Raw genomic sequence first — 19,712 nt, forward strand, 5'->3', positions numbered from 1 at the left:
GGAGGGAGGGGGAGGGAGGGAGGGAGCCGGCGGACGTCAGGCACCCAGGCTCCCGGAGCCTGGCGGCCGCCCTGGGGAGCATGGGGCGCTCGGAATAATTACTGGAGCCCGCGTGCGTCTGCGCCATCCTGTGGGTGTGGCGCGCGGCGGAGTGGAAACTCCAGCGGGGCCGGAGCACACCCCGGGTTAGCGGCCGCAGCCCGCCTGCCTGCCCGGGAGCGACGCGGGGACCGGCCGCCGCCACCGCCAGCGCCACCGCCACCCGCACGGCGCGATGGCCGCGTCCCAGGGGAAGGAGGAGCTGAAATTCGCCGACTGGATGGCAACTCTACCCGAGAGCATCCACAGCGTGCCCCTCACCAATTTAGCCATCCCAGGTAGGGCGCAGGGCGCTCGCCGCCCGCCCCGCCCCGCTGGGTCTGCCACTAGGTGCCAACTTGCGCGGGTGCCCGCGGGAGGGAAACTCGTCCCCGGGGGTCCCCAGGCGCGGGGCTCGGGCCGGGCTGGCTGTGCCTGGGAGCCTCCGGCCTCCTGGCCTTTGGCAAACCTCTGGGGACCGCGGCGCGCGGGGTCAAGGTGACTGCTTTTCCGCCGGGCGTTTGAAGCAGCTGTCAGAGGGCTGGGCACGGGAAAGGTTTGGCTCCAGGTTGGCAACTGGTGCCCCCTCCATCCCCCCCCCCGCAGACTGGGTGGGGGGCGGCCGCCGGGGTCTGCGGGGTGCCGTGCGCCGCGCGCGAGCGGGTGTCCGCAGGGCTGGGCTCCAGCGCCCGGACCTCCGACTCCATCCCTGGCGCAGCTTCAGGGCACCTGGCAGATTTCGCGGTTAGCACCCACCTGCGCCGTCTCCCTCCGCGCCCAGTCCCCTGCAGAGAGACAAAGCGCTTCCCCGAGAGTGATGAAAGTTGAGGGCCCGGCGGCGGGATCCGACCGCTGCCCGCCGGGCGCGGGGCAGGGGCGGGGGCGCCGGGCGGGGTCTGCGTGGACCCGAGGGCCGGGCCGGGCCGGGCCGGGCCGGGCGGCCGCCGTCTGCGCTGTGATCCCAGCGCGGCCGGCGACCCACGAACGGACGGACGGAGCCCCGGCCGGGCCGCGAGCCCGTGCGCACCGCGCGTCGGCGCCGGGAGGGAGCCGGGCAGGGGCGCGGGCGCGAGCGGCGGGAGGGCTGGGGGGCGGGGGTGAGCGGGCAAACCGGGAGGGGCGACCCGCCGGCTGCCCGCACCGGGGGCAGGACGCCTGCAGAGCGGGGGAGAGGCGGGAGGCGCCCGGTTTCGGGGCGAGCGTCCCGGACCCCAGGCCCGGCGGGTTTCGGGGCGGGCGCGCGGCGGGAGGGCGTCGCAGGACCGTGCGCGCGGCCACCGCCGGGGACGCGGCCGCCCTTCCCTGCCGCCTGACTTTTCACTCGGGCTGCGGGCGTGGACGCCGCATCCTTCCAGGACCGGCCGCGGGACGCGTGCGGACAGGGAGCGCGCCCCGGCTCCGGCTGCGCCCCACGGTCGGGTTCAGCCTCCCCTCCGCCTCCTCTGCGGCGCCCCGCACAGCGCCCCCTCTCAGCCGCGGGAGGGAAACTTAATTTAAAACAAACAAACAAACAAACAAACAATCAAACGTAAGGAAGGTTCCCTTGAAAACTCCGGGGGCTGCAGCCAGCGGGGCCGGGCCGGTCAGCACCGCGCATCGGGGCCGTCGGGGAAGCGCGCGGCGGCGGCTCCGAGCGCCTCCGGGGAGGGAAGCTTTGCCTCCTGGCTCTCCTCTAAGGGGCAGCTTCCCAGGAGGCCCGGTGTCTCCCAGGAAAAGAGCCACCCAGCCCCGCTCTGCAGCTGCCCGGCCCGGGGTTCTCCTCGGAAGGAGATGGTGGGAAGCGCACGACTTGGTTGGCGAAATTCCATGGTCCCCTCCGCAGGCCTTCCTCTCCTCTTGTTTTCCCTTCCCCTTTCCTTTGGTTTTACAGGTACTTTCCCCTGGTCCCACCTGAGCGTTTCTTACCCATAGAGGAGAGGAAGGGCGAGGACTCTGAGGCTTGTCCTGGGATATGTGACTCCCCAAAGGCCTAAAGGCACATTGCTAGTTCTGAGGGACGCTAGGGCACCCTGCCCGAGCCTCTTCCATGTCTGTAGTACTTCACTTTTCAGAGCCCTGCCAAGGCACCAGGTCACAGCCCCCCCCCCCCCCCCCTGGAAGCAGGCCCTGCTGCAGCTGACCACTCCACTCCACAGCCCTGGACGCTGCAGCCCAGGGAAGGCAGAGGACCTGATACCAGTTCGGGGGTGTGACCCCTAAAGAGCTTCTAGGAGTTTTGGAGCAAAATGCTTTGGCATCCGTACCTGGGGAATTCAGCAGCAACAAGTACTGCCCAGGATGAAGGGACAAGGAAATATGCATGAACAGGAACAGGGCTGTTTCCCTTTCCTCCCCGTGGGACAAGTTGAAAGCAAAGTCTCCGACCTGGATACTGGGGTACACTCAGAGCCACCAGGTTGCTGGCATTGGGTGCAGGGGCAACTTCCACCATTTCCCAGAGCCTGTTAGTATTATACTCCAAGTCCTTTTTTCACCCCCAATCCTCCGAGAAGTAAAACCTATTTATCCCAATCTACATCCCCCGGTTCCCCCGTGAGCCTGTGATGTAGATTTGGTAGCTCCATACGTATAAATCCAGGCCCAAAAATGGGTTACGGCACTTTTCCGCATTACTCAACGGTGAGAATTTTTGGAGGAAAAAAAGATATTCAAACTTTGATAGTCAGAAAAGACTAATTGGAGACTATTAAACACTAATGGAATAATTGCCTTAAAATCATGCTAATAGCTTCCTGGCTGCTGCATGTTTACTTGGCCGGTCGCTAGAACTTGAATTAAGTAATCATCGCCACCATTTAAAGCCACTCCACCTGCACACACAAGTGTTCCCTTGGAAGGAACTGCTGCTCCACATCCTCAGAGCTTTAAGTTTTCATAGGTGACAGAACTGGAGAGAGAAGAGCTGCCTAATTAGGAGGCCACCCACGTGGGGCAGCTAAACCAGATGACCTGGGCTCAGCTAAAACCAATCTTCAGGTGTGAGATCCTCCCCAGCAGGAGCACCCTTCTGGCATCTCCCAACGTTTCTCAGCATCTGCATCTGGGAGATTTTCAGAACCAAATCTCTCAGTGTCTGCTTTGTATCTAAATGGCCTCATGATTTGGTATTGACTGACCTAAGGAATCAAGTTAATAATTGGTGGTAGTAGTTTTACTTTCATTTATCTTTTGAAGGAATGAGACTGTCAGGAGCCACTGACGGGTCCTCAGATTTCAGTCTCATTTATCACTTCTTCTTTTCTCTGGTGACGCTGCATGTGTTTTGAACAATCCCCGGCAGTCTGGGTTATGAGTGATGCTTCCTCCCACCACAGCAGGTGAGAGGGGGTAAACGGGATGGAAGCAAGAAGACAGTGTGCGCAATGCAGGCAAAGAGGAGACTGATGCATTTCTGGGGAGTCTGATGGATTTCTGGCACCTCCTTGGTGGAGTTTTTAATTCCATAATCATGGTGGCTCCAGAACCATTATAAGGAGACCCATGATGGGGGCAAGCAAGCTGTTGCTTACTCTGGGTAAGGCGCTGGTGATCTGGGTCTGTAACAGGGAGTCATTCTGTCCAAAACCTAGTGATCAGGAAGGGAAGGGTTTCTGTTCCATGGGAGGGATCTGCTGTGACTTCTCTGATGTGTGAGGCAAGTCTTCTTCACGTAGTATACAGTAAGGTGACCATGTGATAATAAAAGATTGGCCAGAATCGTGTGGGACTGAAACCTCAGTGAGTGTGTGTTTTCTTGATGTTGGAGGAGCTCACATAGAGGATGTGACTGCCAGTTGACCCAGGAGCAGGACTCAGGCAATTGGAAACGCCTCACACCCTCCCCTGTCCTTGGAATGTTCGTTCTGCCCACCTTCTCCCAGCCAGAGCCAAATTCAAGGTCATAGCCTTGCGGGAGCAATGTGTTGTTGAGGCCTTCTAGACGGTATAAGTGGCTGAACCCAGTTACAAACTTTTAAGAGTTTGTAGCAGGCTAGTGTGGAGACCTCACCTTGTGGCTGCCCAAGACCAGCCTTGTCTTTAAGTTCCCTTGCTCGTTAAAGCTGCCACCTACCCACCCGGAGTGTCCTGCCTCTTTCTTTCATCTCTCCTTGCCCTCTGGGTCCCCCGGCCACTTTGTGAACCAACATCTGAACAGGAATCGTCAATTATACGTCACATAGGAACACAGAAATGCTTTGGAAGTAAAATAATTGTACCTGTCAACTTTGTGCATTTCTTACAAAAAATGCCAACACCGATGAAAAGAATAGTTTTCCTTAGGGAAGGAAATGAGACGTTCCTACAGCTCTGATTTCGGTGTTCTTGTGTTTGCTTTTATTAGTTTTTAATTTCTTCCCTCACAGCAATCTTTTCTTGTTGCCGGTGCTCCTGGAGCCAGCTGTCTTCTCCCTTTTCCTTGCAATTCACTACGTCTGCTTTGAAGGGGGTGAGACAATCGGCAGACAAATCTGGGACTGGGTCTGATTGTACAAATTTCTTTTAAAAAGCCGTTCTTTTAAAAAATTTTCATCTTTTTAGTTAAGGTGGTTGTGTGGAAGTTAATCTTTCAAAGCAGTCAATACACAAGAACGTTATTTCAGATGAATATCTTCCCTGTGTGGTCTATCCAATTCCCAGTTTTGTTTTTGATTTTGCTAAAGAGGAAAAATTGAAGGGTATCTGGAACATAATTTATTCTACTAGGACTTTTTCTTGAACAGTTGAACTGAATCTCCAACTATTCTTAATGTGAGGTGATGCTTATGTCATTTTGCAGTTCATGAAGAGTTTTCTTGTGTACATATGTGCTTTGACCATGTTCCGTCAGTAATCCAAGGCCTTGCTACTTAGAACTGGTAGAAATGCAGCCCCTCAAGCCCCCTGTCCTCAGGGTGATTTAATCATAATCTGCATTTTAACAAGACCGACAGCTGATTCATATGCACATTTAACATTTGAGAAATATTGCTTTAGGGTATCTCTCAGGGGATCCTTTTTGTAAGTAGCAGAACCAAACTTAAACGTACATCTTTGATGAAGCTCTTTCTCTCGGGCCTTGCAGTCTACCTCTGAGTGTCCAAACTCTTTGTCAGGCTTAGAGCCAGAACCCCTGTTTGCTCAAGGCTAATGGTCCCGATTGGGAACATTTCTGATTCCTGACAGTACAGTTCATCTTGCACCTTGGACAACAGACATGATTTAGTTGCACTTAAGTGTTCAAATTTGCTAAAGTCATCCCTAATAGCTCCATTGTTTTAAAGCACATTAGTAGAGCAATTGCTCTGACCCTTCAAGAAAAGGTTACATTTTACACACACATTTTAATTATTACTGGTTAAAGGTGGCAGCTCTGTTAATCTGGAAATTTTACCAGTTACCACCAATGAGGCTGGCCTCTTACCCACAGCATTAGTTTTGGAAACCAGAGAACATGTCACCTTGATGGGCACTCAAGGAACTCCTAGAACTGGAATCATGGCATTGGCATCCTCAAGAGTCCGTGTATTCTCTTATCTCTCCTTGTCTGAGTAAGAGGAGGATCAGCCTCAGAAGACTGGAGACCAGAAAAGTACCTAAACCATATATTCCAGAAGGCAGGGGAGAGTGAGAGAGAAATTTGCCATGGTTCAGATGGAATTCTGCCACCAGGAGCTTTCCATTGCACCGTATGCCTTTATCATGCTCCAGTAAGAGAGGAAGCTGGGTCGGGAAGGGGGCAGGAGACCACGGTTAAACGTTCTTGAGAAGCAGGCAGGATTAGTCACCCCCGGATCAGGTGCTGAAACAGATGGGCAGTGACTTGTTAGCTGCGTAGTTGTGCTCCTGTGTTCCACTGCAGGTCCTGGGAGTGGACAGCCTTACACCACTCTGTCCCAAGCTCCAGCTAATAATTAGGTTTCACACAGAAGAATTCTTCCTATGAATTAGTTTTTAGGAAGCAGTCATGTTTGTCCTTAGTCAACATTATAAAGGACAAGCATGGCTGCTTCAAATATATGTTAATATTACCACTCTTTCCTAAAGCCCCCTTTGACTGCACACCTGCCTCTCCATCCATTGTGCTATTTCTCTGATTTTTTTAGGTCCGTCTCCTCTGTCTTCAGGGTATTTCCCTTTCTATCCCTAGACTATGCTAACTACATTATTTCCTCACTACTGCACTAAAATTGTTTTGATCGGGATTACCAGCAATCTATATTTTTCCAAAGCTAATGGCTAATTCTCTATTATTTTATTTGACTTTTCAGCATCATTTGATGTGGCTGACCACACTTCTCTTCTTTTGCCTCCTTAATGCACTTATTATTTATTGTGGTAAAAAATACTTAACATGAGATTAACCCTCCTAACAATTTTTGGAGTGTATAGTATTGTCAGCTGCAAGCACAATGGTGTCAGCAGATCTCTAGAACTTTTCACCTTGGATGATTTAAACTTCATACCCATTAAATAGCAACTCATCATTTTTCCTTCCCACCAGTTCCTGGCAGCCACCCTTCTACTTTCTGGTTTGATAAGTTGACTACTTTGGATGCCTCATAGAAGTGAAATAATGCAAAATTTGTCCTTCTGTGACTGGCTCAATGTCCTCAAGCTTCATCCATGTTATAGCATAGGGCAATTTCCTTCTTTTTTCGTGGATGAATAATATTCCATAAAAGCTTAAAACGATAAAATAGGAATAAGTTTATCCTAAAAGATGAAAGATCTGTACATTAAAAACTATAAGGCTGTGATGAAAGACATTGAAGAAGACACAAATAAATGGGAATATATCTAATGTTTATATATCAGAAGAATTAGTATTATTAAAATATTCATACTACCCAAAGCCATTTATAGATTTAGTGTAATCCCTATCAAAATTTTAATGACATTTTACACAGAAATAGAAAAACAACAATCCTAAATTTTGTATGAAACCACAAAAGACACTGAACAGCCAAAGCAATTTTGAGAAAGAAGTATGAAGCTGAGGCATCACAACTCCTGATTTCAAACTACATTACAAATCTACAGTAATCAACACAGTGTGGTGCTAGCATAAAAACAGGCACATTCACCAGTGGAACAGGACCAAGAACCCAGAAATGAACCCATGCGTACATGGTCAAGTAGTATTTGAGAAGGGAGCTAAGAATACTCAGTGGGGGTGAGATAGTCTTTTCAATAAATGGAGTTGGGAAAACTGGACATTCACATACAAAAGAGTGAAATTGGATCCCTAGCTTATACCATACACAAAAATCAGCTCAAAACGGATTTACTTAAATAAAGACCCGAAACTATAAAACTCCTGAGAGAAAACATAGGGAAGAAACTTCTTGATATTGGTTTTGGCAATGGCTTTTTGGATATGATACCAAAAGCACAAGCAACAAAGCATAAATAAGTGGGACTACACTGGACTAAAATATTTCTGCACAGCAAAAGAAACAGTCAACAAAATGAGGAAGCAACTTAAAGAATGGTAGAAAATATCTGCTATCCATATATCTGATAAGGGGTCAATTTCCAAAATACAGGAAGAACTCCTACAACCGAATAACAAAAAATAAATAATAAACTGATTTTAAAACTGGCAGAGAGGACCTGAAAAGGCATTTTCCGAAGAATACATACAAATGACCAATAAGTACATGAGACAATGCACAAAATCACTAATCAGGGAAGTGCAAATTAAGACCACAGTGAGATATCTCCTCACACGTATTAGAATGGTTATTACAGAAAGGACATGGTCAGCCTGGCTACAGATTCAGGGGGCCTCTCAACCCCCTGCTGGACTTGTGCTCATGGACTCGGAGAGGGAGTTGCCAGGCCTCTCTTCAGGATCTCATGGCCTCTCTCTCCCTCTGGTGTCATTTACATTTTGTTCTCAGCAGCTTCCAGGCATCTGATGCCAGGTCTCATCAGGCCCCAAGACAGCAAGACGGCAGCCAGTTCCTCGGGCAGCCCCTGAAAAGCCAGAATGTTAGACACACGCGGACGGACAGGCTGCCGAGCCCTTTCGGCCTCTGCCTGGGGCATTGCAGGTCCTCTGGAGGAGCTACAAGCCCCCGCTGGCTCCCGGTGGCCCCAGCCGTCTAGGGGATGCTGCTTCGTGTGTGCTCTGAGCCAGCTCCGCAGGCAGTGCGCCCCGGCCCGAGGCACAGCATTGGGAATATGGTCCAGTCTTTCCTTTTCACCCCAAAAGAAGCTGGGAGCTGGGAGGCCCCTCTCAGCCGTGTGGTGCTGCGAGGGGGAGGAACTCTGGTGAGATGGCGCCGGGGTTTCCCTCCCAGCTGCAGGGGGGCTGGTTGCCCACGAGTGTGCCTTTCTGGAGTCCTCATAAAGGGCGTGGTCCAGGTAGTGATGAGCCAGTGTCCCCATGGGAGGAAGAAGGGTTTTCTATTCTGGCTTCTCGCTCACGTCACTCCTTACTGAACTCTTGTTTTCCCCACGTCACTGGTGGTTTCCTTTAGGTCGCCTTTGCTAGAAATGTCTCCTTTTATTTACATCTAAAGGAATGTTGGGGTACCCAGGGCTCAGGCCTCAGTCCCTTTTTTCCTATAAACTATACTTTTCCCTGAAGCGACAACACCTAAACCAGTGGCTTGACATAAAATCTCTATGCCAGTGACTCCCAAGTTCATATTGTTGGTCGGACCTCTCTGCTGAGCTCTACTCAGATCCCACCGCCTCCCCATCATTTGCTTTTGAATGCCCTAGAGAAATATCAGATTTAAAAGGACCCAAAAAGAACTACTGAGCTCACCGTCCATTGCCAAGCTTGTCCCTCGCCACCTTTCCTCACCTAAGTATCTCGCATCACCATGCCTCAGTTTCCCAGTCCCAAGTCCTTGGAGCAATTCTTCATTTCTTCGATCCCCCTCAACCCTAAAACCACCCTATCAGTAAGTCCTGTTGGACCCTTTCCCAAACTGTGTCCCAGACCCTCTCATTTCTCAGCACTTCTCCATGACGACCCTAATCTAGGTGCCGCCATCCCCGCATGAATTACTCCCGAGGCCTCCTCGCCAGTTTCCCGCCCTCGTTTTGCCCCTCTGTCCAGCGCACCTTTCTAAAGCATCCATCAGGTGCATCGCTCACCTTCTGCATTTACTTACCAAGACTGCCGGTCCCTGATAGCTCTCTGACCACAACCCCTTTCCCCCTTTCCTTACTCGCTGGTCCCAGCCCTGCCTTCTGGCTCTCATACCCTCCAGATTCCTCATCTTACAGATTTGCTTGGACTCTTGCTCCAGAGCATCGCCAACCTGCCCCCTCCTCTGGCCTCCAGTCGGGTGCCTTCTCCTTGGGAGACATCCCCTGACTCTGCTGACCTCGCGGTTTACCTCCAACCCCATCACTCCTGCTAACAATCGCTTTGTTTCTCTTCCTCAGAGTGCTTGAGTAGTAGCCACAACCGGCTGCTTTAGTTACTTATATATTTATTGTCTGTCAACTAAGAAGAATATAAGCTCTTTGAGCACAGGACCTTGTCTGAGTCTTTTCTAGGGCCAGAATATGTCTCCTACAGTCACTGTGTGAAATGTATTTGTTGGCTAACAGATGACAAGGCCAACATAGAGGACCCTGGTCTTGCTCAAAGGCCTTCCTTCTGTTGACTTGAAAACAAGGCAACCCAAAGAAAGTATCCTAGTCAGCTCCATTATTGGAGTTTTTAAAACAAGCCCTGACCAAAACCAGATTAATTTCAGCACAGGGATGATCTCAAGGAACTTTGATAAAGAGTAAACTGGGCCCAGTGTTTTTTGAGCGAGACGCATGACAATTGAACAAAGTGAAGCAGGAGTTTGTTTCACATAGCGATTTCCAGTCAGTAGGGCCCCATGTGTTCAACCAGTTTTCTTATAATTTCCTTGTTTATATGCTTAATGATTATTGATCATAGTAAAAACTTTGAAGAACTATCAGATTGAACCATGTCTTCAGGAACAAATAATGATGCTATGTTTAACATGCTTTGGTTTTTAGTTGTGCATTCTGGTTATTTGTAAGCTGGTAGTTCAAGTGTGATCTGTAGAGTGACTTATTTAACCAAAATATAGTAATAATACTCAACCCAACGATTATATTGAATAACATTTTATGATTTTGTTAACCTCTGTAAAGGGATATGGGAAATTCTATTAAAATACAACAAAACTGTACATGATAGCCAAAGGGAAAAAAAGGGTTTGTATAAGAAACCAATATAATAGATTTAAAATGCCATTTACAAAAGATGTGAGAACTGGCATTTAACTTCAGAAATGTGTCGGCATGGCTGAAGTCATGAAAGGGCTGAGGCTACGACAGGAAGAGGGCAAATACCAAGGTCTCTCTTCGCTCTGCTGGGAGCCAGTGCAAGGAAGGGCTGGAGCATCACCTGGGGCAGACAGTGTGATAATAGAGGAGGAAAGAAATAAGCCCTAATTCAGGCAGAGGAGACACAGTTTAAATGCGGGCTTTGGCCTGGCCAGTGTGGCTCAGTTGTTTGTCATCCAGAGCACCAAAGGGTTGCTGCTGGTTCCATTCCTGGCTGAGGCACCTGCCCAGGTTGTGAGTTCAGGCCCCGATTGGGTTGGGCACAGGAGGCGCTGGATGGGTTCCTGTCTCACATCGATGTTGCTTTTTCTCTCTCTCCCTCTCCCTTCCTCTCTCTCTAAAATCAATAGAAATATATATTTTTAAATGCAGGCTCTGGTTTCAGATGCCTGGACTTGAAGCCCGTCTTTGCCGTTTGTTAGCTCTGAGACTCGGGAGAATTACCGAAACCTCTGCCCTCCAGTTTCCCAGCTGAAACGTGGGAATAATAATAGCTCTTCCTGGGCTGTTGTGAGGATTCGATGGGGTACACGTGGTGTGCCGAGCAGTGCCTGGTGGCACGACACTCCCCAGTCCTATTTTATTTGAGATTTTCCATCAGGATGAATAATCTTCAGTAGAAAAGTGAGACTAAATTAAGCAAAAATGTTTTCAAAGTGTTGAAGCTTTTGTGCCAAGGCAATATATACCTCCAGGTACTAAGGGGAGAAAACTGATAAAATGTCACAGAACCAAACAGCCATTTCTAGAGATTGTGAAAACTGAGACGTAAAGATACGTAAATATCACAAGGTCCGAAACAGGACAAGTGGATGCCAGCGACTTTATAAGGGGACCCGTGAGTGGTTGTAATTATAAAAGGAAGGGAAGGTAATCTACATCTGCTAAGGGATCACCTGATATTGTGCAAAGGACAGAGGATATTCTTGGAAGATACAAGACCCCAGATGCAGTCCTGGATCTGCAGCGAAGTCTTGGGCAAGTTACTTAGCTCCACTCAGCCCAGACTATACCCACACCCCAGGGTGAGGAGAGCTCTGTGTGGTTCCTCCTGCCCAGTCCCAGAATGCGCTGCACCTGACTGAATTCTCTCTCACTGTGACCCTTTTTGTTACATTACTGACTGATTGTGCTAACTACTGAAAACTTTATACTTGCTACCCAGGTTCTGTTTTAGTGGCCAGTATCTGAGATTCCAGTTTGCTGTTTTCCTTGATGGGATCATATCAGGCTCCCTTTAACTGAGATCCTTTATACTTTGAATGACATATGTAGAAATCGATCTTAAAAGGAACTTGTCTAGTGGAGGAACCTTGAGAACATTATGCTAAGTGAAATAAACCAGTCACAGACGGACAAATACTGCAGTAATCAAACTCATAGAATCAGAGTTTGGAAATGATGATTGCCTGGGGCTGGTTGGAGGGAGGGGAAACTGGGGAGTTGTTGACTGTGAATATAGTTTCAGTTTTGCAAGATGAAAAAGTTCTGGAGATCTGTTGCACAGCAGAACATGTGAGTATAGTTAACACATTGAACTGGACACTTAAACGTGGTTAAGGTGGAACTTTTTTGTTATGTGTTTGGTTGTGTGTGTGTTTTTCACCACAAATGGAAAAAAAAACTTGCCCAGTTGTATCAAGATCTACGGGTTTAGGGTTGTTGTTTATCTTTTACAAACTATTTATTTATTTTTATTTATTTATTTATTTATTTATTTATTTATTTTAGAGAGTGAGAGAGAAAGGAGGGGAGAGAGCGAGAGACATTGAATTGTCGCTCCACTCATTCATGCAGCATTGGTGGATTCTTGTATGTGTCCTGGCCTTGGGATCGAGCCCTGCAACCTTGGCATTTTGGGACAACACTCTAACCAACTGAGCTACCCAGCCAGGGCCTTTTTGCAGTTTTTGACACAAGCACGTGGACGCTTGCTCACAGTTTTCTGTAGTGTTTGTAATTCCTTGAGGCTCTAACACTAAGAAAGGGCTGCTTCTTTAGCTTTGCTCCCGACTATGAGGCTAGTAGCCTTGCTTTTCCCTCTTTTTGTTTCATTCATGACCTTCTTCACTGAAGATGGTGAAATCACGTTACCTTCGTAGGCCTCTTTCTTTAGTGTGATGTCACTAATGTACTTTGTCCCCTTAAGTATCCTGCTGGTAAGGGTTAATGAAATAACATGTGGGAAGGTTTCAATTGCCTTATATTGTAAACATCATCTGGGTTTATACACATTTAAGATTCACATTGCCCACAGTTTCCTCCCGAGAACAATTTCTTTTCTTGGGTGGAGTTGGTGGCACCATATTGCAACTTGGACAAGATCAGAATTCACTCATTCAGAAATTACATCCTAAACACTAAAAATATTTGAGGCTGTCCTCAAGGTTGGAATGGGGATTAAAAAAAAAAGCTAGATTAGGAAATTTCAAGCAGTAGTAGGAAGGAAGCTATAAACAACTACAAAAAAGAAAAAAAAATCGTTGGAAGAACTCACCTAGATCAGAGGATCGTGTGGATTTTTATTGAAATATCTGAGCTTCAAAACAAGTCCTTTTGCATGACTTCATTTTTCATTTCACATTCACATTTAAGATATGGGCCCAGAGGTTGGGCCTTGTCACGTGTTCCCATAAGCATTCTTAAGTCATTATCCATGTGGCTTAGGACCTGAAGAGACAATGAAATAGTGAAAATTGTGGTCTTTATTTTATTTTATTTTTAAAATTTATCTTTATTGTTGAAAGTATTACAGGTGTCCCATTTCCCCCCCCCCAATTGACCCCCTCCACCTTGCTTCTACCCGCTCCCCAGGCCTTCACCTCATTATTGACTGTGTCCATGGGTTATGCTTATATGCATATAACTTCTTTGGTTAATCTCTTCCCACCCTCTACTCTCCTTCCTCTGAAATATGATCGTCTGTTGCATGCACCAATGTCTCTGGATCTATTTAGTTCGTTAGATTCTTTCGTTCATTAGCTTCTTCTTAAAGAAGACCCTTCAACTTTTCCTGTAGTGCTGGTCTGGTGGTGATGAACTCCTTTAGTTTTTCTTATCTGTGAAGCTCTTTATCTGACCTTCAATTCTAAATGATAACTTTGCTGGGTAGAGCAATCTTGGTTGTAGTTCCATGTTTCTTATCACTGAATATTTCTTGCCACTCCCTTCTGGCCTGCAAGGTTTCTGTTGAGAAATCAGCTGACAGTCGTATGGGGGCTCCCTTGTAGGTAACTAACTGCTTTTCTCTTGCTGCTTTTAAGATTCTCTCTGTGTTTTTAACCTTTGGCATTTTAATTATGATGTGTCTTGCTGTGGGGCTCTTTGGGTTCCTCTTGTTTGGGACTCTCTGTGCTTCCTGGACTTATAAGTCTATTTCTTTCCCCAGGTAGGGGAAGTTTCCTGTCATTTTTTCAAATAGGTTTTCAATTTCTTGGTCTCTTTCTTCCCCTTCTGGCACCCCAATAATATGAATGTTGGGCCTCTAGAAGTTATCCCAGAGGCTCCTTACACCATCTTCATATTTCTGGATTCTTTTTTCTTTTTGCTCTTCTGGTTGGGTGTTTTTGTTTCTTCATGTTCCAAATTGCTGATTTGATTCTCAGCATCCTCTACTCTACTGTTGATTCCCTGTCAATTATTCTTCATTTCAGTTCATGTAGCCTTCATTTCAAATTGGTACTTTATTATGTCATCGATGCTCTCACTTGTTTTCATAATAGTCTTACTAATATCCTTGAGCATCCTTATAGCCCAAATCCTGAACTCTGTATCTGTTAGCTTGCTTGGATCTATTTCATTTAGTTCCTTTTCTGGAGATTTCTTCTGTTCTTTCCTATGTGACATGTTTCTTTGCCTCCGCATTTTGGCTGCTTCCAGGTGTTTGTTTCTGTGTATTAGGTAGAGCTGCTATGTCTCCTGGAATTGGTAGAGTGGCTTTGTGTAGTAGGTGTCCTGTAGGGTCCAGTGGCTCAGCCTCCCCAGTCCCCTGAGCTGGGCCTTCTAGGTGCTCCCTGTGTGGACTGTGTGCACTGTCCTGTTGTAGCTCAGCCTTGGTTGCTGTTGGCGTCACTGGGAGGAATTGACCCCCAGGCCAGTCTGCTGTGAGGATCAGCTGCCACTACAGCCAGAGAGCTGCTGTGCTGGAGACACCCCTATGGAGCAGGATTTACTTCAGTGGGGCTTTGGTGTTCACCAAGTGAGCCCCTTGAGTGTGTCACTCGTGGATGTGGTAGGGTTGTAATCCAGCGTGGTCAAGTCTGACCACTGGGTGCACTGTCTCTGGGGCCTCCTGGGAGGTGCAAAGTCAGCCTGTGCCAGTGCCTTGCCCAGGGCCACCCAGCATGAGCTACTCAGCAAACCGTAGTTGGCTGCTCCTTGTGCTGGGCTTGGAGGTGCCCAGGAGAGGCCCAGCTATGAGCCAGTGCAGCTGCCGCTAGTGCCAGGCCTGGGGCTGCTTATCAAGCCGTATGGGGCAGCTGCTGCTTGTTTGACAGATTTTAGGAAAGTCCTAAGCATGAGGCTGGAGAGGCCACTTGCACAGAAAAGCCCCTGGAAATGGCCCGGATGAGCTGCAGGTGGGGAGGGGCGGGGCCTCCAGGAATCACGGGGCGGGGCCAATGGTGCCAGTCAGGTGCTGGCGACTCAAACATGGCGCCTGCCTGCCGGCTGTGCGGGGAGGACTCGCCACAGGAGCCACGGCCTCCGCCAGCCCTTCTGCCTGGAGGAAGCCGCCCTCCGCCTCTCGCCCGGATCTCAGGCAGGTTAGTTCCTCCCCGAGTGTCCCGGGTCCTTTCAGGCTGCTCCCGGCGCTGGGCTCCGAGGGAGCGTCCGAGTGAGTCCGCGCCGGGCCCTTTAGAGGAGCTGCTGGGGCTCCCGCAGCCTCCGTGACCCTCAGGGACAGTCCCCGCTGGTTTCACAGCCCGAAGCTGTGGGGACGTCTCTTCCCGGCCTGGAGCCCTGGGCTGGGGGCCTCTGTGGGGCTGGGCCCCTCCCTCCTCCGGGAACCCTCCGCTGCTGAGATGGCCTCCCGGGTTATCCCGCGGCACCGGGTGTGGGCCCGCGGCCGTGTCTCTGCTTCAGCCCCGATCCCCCCGCGTCCCCGCCCCTCCTGCCGGTCTGGGGGCTGCTTCAGCTCCCTGGCTGTGGGGCTTCTGTGCAGCCAGGTTTCAGGAGGCCCTGAGTGCTGGTGGTTCCGCGTTGCAGTTGTGATTGTGATGTGGCTGCGGGAGGCGCGGTGCAGCCTCTGCCTCGGCCGCCGTCTTGCTGGCTCTCCTGGTCTTTGTTTCAGACTGTCCCCGGCATCGAGATGGAGGCCCTGCTTTCCTTTTTCCCAGGGCCGTCTCCGTGGCCTCGCTTCCTGTTCTCCTGCAGGAAGCTGGGAGAAGGGAGCGGGGCTGTGGCTGAGGTGCCCACCCCAGAGGCCTCCCGACCTTCCTCTGACCTTGTCCCACAGGCGTCCTCGCCTCGCTTTTTTTACGGTCTCCTCCTGGCTGGTGACAGCTGCATGCAGTCAGAGTGTGCTGGTCACTGACCTGAGTCGTCCACGGCAGACCTGAGCCAGGGCAGTAAGGAAAGCGAGTGTCTCTTCTTTGCCCTTTTTGGAAGCTGTCGCTCTAGCTGGAGAGCACTGGCTGAGCTTTAGGGTCACCCTGCACTCTGAAATTTGAAGAGAGTTGTTGCAGAGGTGTCAAGAAGGTAATTTTGCTCCACATGAGTGATCCCCCCCAAAAAATCTGACTCATTTTCATTAAGCTGGAAGCTCACACCAGGCAAATGCCTTTTCAGGATTTAGCTAAAACTACCACAGTCCTGTGTTCATAGGAAGAGATCGGAGCAGTATCAGCTCTAACACCATGATCAAGGGACTGCTTCTGAGAGCCACTTACATATATTCACTCTAATCCGTATAACAACCCTGTGCAGTTGATATGATTTCCATTTTACAGATGTGCATTTTACAGATTAAATGCTTGGGCTTACAGAAGGATTAAGAGATGGAGACAGATAGCTGTTAATTCGTAGTCCAAGGCTTTTTTATTTTTAATTAGCTATTATATCCTGAAAAAAATCCTAGGTCTTGAGTAGCAGTTTCATGATTTTTCTAGGATTCTCATCATTGACCATTATAAATTTATTTTTCTCTGTTTGGATTTAAGTAAAGTGCATATTTATTTGAGCTCCTTCAGAAGTAACCAGCATTCATGTATTTTAACATTCTAACTTACTTTCCCATGATGCTGTCACTTTAAAAATGGACCTACGTATTCTCATAAATTCTTAAACAAGTAAAGCATCAAACCTAATGGTACTTAAATTTAGCAAGAGTGAGATTAAAAGTTTGCTTTATGCCTTAGACCTCAAATTGTGTTTTTTCCTTTGCACCACACCCCTGACTGCAAAATGCCTTTTTCCACCAGACTGGAAAAAGCAAATGTTATAAATGAGACAAATGTTCCTCGTAGCTCCACCCGCCTCCCAGGTGCCTACGTAGAACTTTAGATCCCAGTGTTATGTTCAAAAGGGTGTGGCTGCGTGGCGAAGCTCAGAGGGCCTGTCAATAGGTGACAAGTGGGTCCTTGACCTGGGAGGTGGCATTTTGATTTCCATTGCGTTTTATTAAGAGTTTAAAATCTTTCCCAGAATATTGCTTTCAGGGAATTTTTCCCGGCTAATGTTTGGGCAAAAATCATTTTTATTCCTGCTGAAATTAACCCTTTTCACCAGAATTCAGAATATGATACAATGAAACTTTAGCTTCTATCTCTCTAGATGGTTTCATTTCATTGTGATATTTGCTGACAATCATAACAAATGCATTTCCTCAAACTTTAAGACAATACTTTCATAGAAAGGAATAAATTTTGCTAGAATTTTTTCTCCATTTAAAGAAAGTACCACATGGGACCAGCATTCAAGATTGCTTTCTATATTCTAGGTGGTATGTTAGATGCTGTGGCAAATATTGGCTAACATTTATATGTAATGAACTGGGGGGGGGGGTGTCATTTTTTTACATTATAGAATTTGCTCCTTTATAACCAGGATTAATTTCAACTATTTTGAACAAAAAACAGTTTTTAAGGACTTCCGTCTCTCTGTCTCTCAGTAGAATATTGAGGACCAATATAATTCAATGATTTTGTGATGCAGTATTGTTGTCATTAGCATCAGTTATTGAACTTTATGTCATACAGAGGTATTTGGAAGAAGCTATTGGTATGCACACAGTTATTTGTGCATAGATTCACTGGACCAGACATCTGTGTTTCTAAGTTTTTGTATTTGATTGTTACAGGTTTTTTGCAATTAAATATTTTAAATTTAAGTGTTGTTGGCATACAATACCTACAAGTTGATTACAATTGTGCTTAGAAGTAAATGCACTCTGAGGGACATTTAATTAAGTGAAGTTCATCAGCTTTAATATATGTTTCATCACATTTGTTTCAAAACTGAATGGGCTTTTTATTTTGTATACTTTTAATATATAATTGAAAGTGTTATTGGTGGTGTTTTAGATAATTAAGATCATAGGAGTGGTATTTCTAGATAAGTAGGATATTATAGTTATTTGAATTAAGATTCTTAAGCTAGATATTAACTGTGTTGGTTATATGTTCTGGTAATGGACCAAACATTGGATGATATCCATGGCAGAGATTTTTTTGAAAATTCGTGAGTTATTATGAGTTATAGTTGCTTATTATGTATCTGTGTCAGTCCCTCAGCATGGTTTTAGGTTAGCATGTGGAAGTACTGAGTCTAGATGTTGGGTATAAACTGCAAATGTAAGGCGTTGTGCACCTGTCAAAAAACAGAACAAAGCATGATTTACTGGCGGTACAAATGGCTTAATAGCAGCCAACAATTTCACTCAAAATAAATAAACAATGGTCACATGGAAAGGGGATATAATAACCAGTTTGATATGATGATTACATACTAGATCTTTAGCCATGAGATATGCACTTCATCCTCAGTGGCCCTGGTCCTTACCCTCAGACTCCTGAGGGATTGCATCACTACTGCCGCGTTTTAGCAGATTGTCTTCCCTGACTCCTTGCCTTTTCCGGGCACGCCAAACTCTCCAGCCAACACTGGGCACCTCACACTCTAACCCTGATCCGGACATTTGTCTCGGACCCTGCTTCTTTCTCTCCACTCCCACTTGGGCTGTGGGTCCGTGTTTCCATCCAGTATCTATTTGGATTCTGACCCATCTGGCTTTGTCGCTCGTGTCCACTTGCCTCTCACATCTGATGGCAGACAGAAAAGTAGACCTCTGCCAAAGAGAACAGGAAGACTAATCTAAATTAGAAACTTCGTAAAAACCGAAACTGAGATGCAAAAGACTTCCTTCTCTGAAGTGGAGACGCTGCTTTATTGGGGGTTAGTAGGAGGAAATCAGTATACCCTCCCCCTCATTCATTCAATCAGCATTTACCTTATGGGACTTCTTAGACACTGGTAGGTTCTATGCCAACAAAAAATGAATGAGAGAGCCTCTACCCTTAAGTAGTTCATAGTTTTCTGGAATAAGCACAGATGTTAAAAAATAATGATGATACAGTATGGACAAAACCAAAGTAGAGATCTGCCTAGCTCCTCTGCCATACCCAGGCAGCAGGGGGAGTGGATGGGCAAGATTTACCGCAAGAGGTAATCCTAAGGTTGCATCTCAAGGAACTCATTTCCTTGGCAGAAGAGAAGGCCCAGGGTGATTCCAGGCAGAAGGGGCCAAGATGTTCAAAAAGCACCAAGGTGTCAAGTGATATGGCACATTCAAGGAATCATGAGTTGCCTGCCATAGGGCGGCACATCTGGAGGTGAACAGAACCGTGGATAAGGGCTCGAGGAGAGAGAGAGACCGTCTGGGCTGCAGCTGGGAAAGAAGCGGCCTGCACCTGCTCCAAGGGAGCAGTTCTAAGGGGGGGGGGGGTGTCAACCATCACGCGGTGAGAAGACCTGCCAAGTAAGACTGCACCCTAGAGCAGCAATAGGCCTGGAGAACCCCGTGTCGCTGCATCCCTTAATTTTTGGCACGGTGACTACTCAGACTTCACTGCATAGGTTTTCTAGCTCCAGTTTTGGATGAGGTGCCTGGGTGGCGAGAACCTCTCTCCCAATGGCCTAGTTACTTGACATTAATTTAGCTTCATTTCTATGTGCATTGATTTTTCGACGTGAAAGAGGTTTGGGATTCGCTTCGCAATCCAACTGGTGATCTCACTCTAATATTTTATACAAGGCGCAGCATTTGCCCTGAGCCTAGGCTCCAAGCTCTATGCTGTAATTTTATTATTTTTTAAATTAAAAAAATTTTTTTAAACATATCTTTA

The 19,712-nt window shown here is 47.7% G+C and overlaps 1 protein-coding gene across 1 annotated transcript in view; it reads left to right on the forward strand.

The window, feature by feature from the left end:
• Positions 1-274: 274 nt before the first annotated feature.
• PLCXD3 (phosphatidylinositol specific phospholipase C X domain containing 3) overlaps positions 275-19,712 on the forward strand; it is a 118,586-nt gene continuing 99,148 nt past the window's right edge. The window contains exon 1 of the mRNA XM_087815046.1: positions 275-377. Within this exon, the coding sequence (XP_087671172.1) occupies positions 275-377 (103 nt within the window). The remainder of the gene's footprint in view (positions 378-19,712) is intronic.

This window comes from Miniopterus natalensis, chromosome 3 (genome assembly GCF_054644295.1).
Source record: "Miniopterus natalensis isolate mMinNat1 chromosome 3, mMinNat1.hap1, whole genome shotgun sequence".
Taxonomy (NCBI): domain Eukaryota; kingdom Metazoa; phylum Chordata; class Mammalia; order Chiroptera; family Miniopteridae; genus Miniopterus; species Miniopterus natalensis.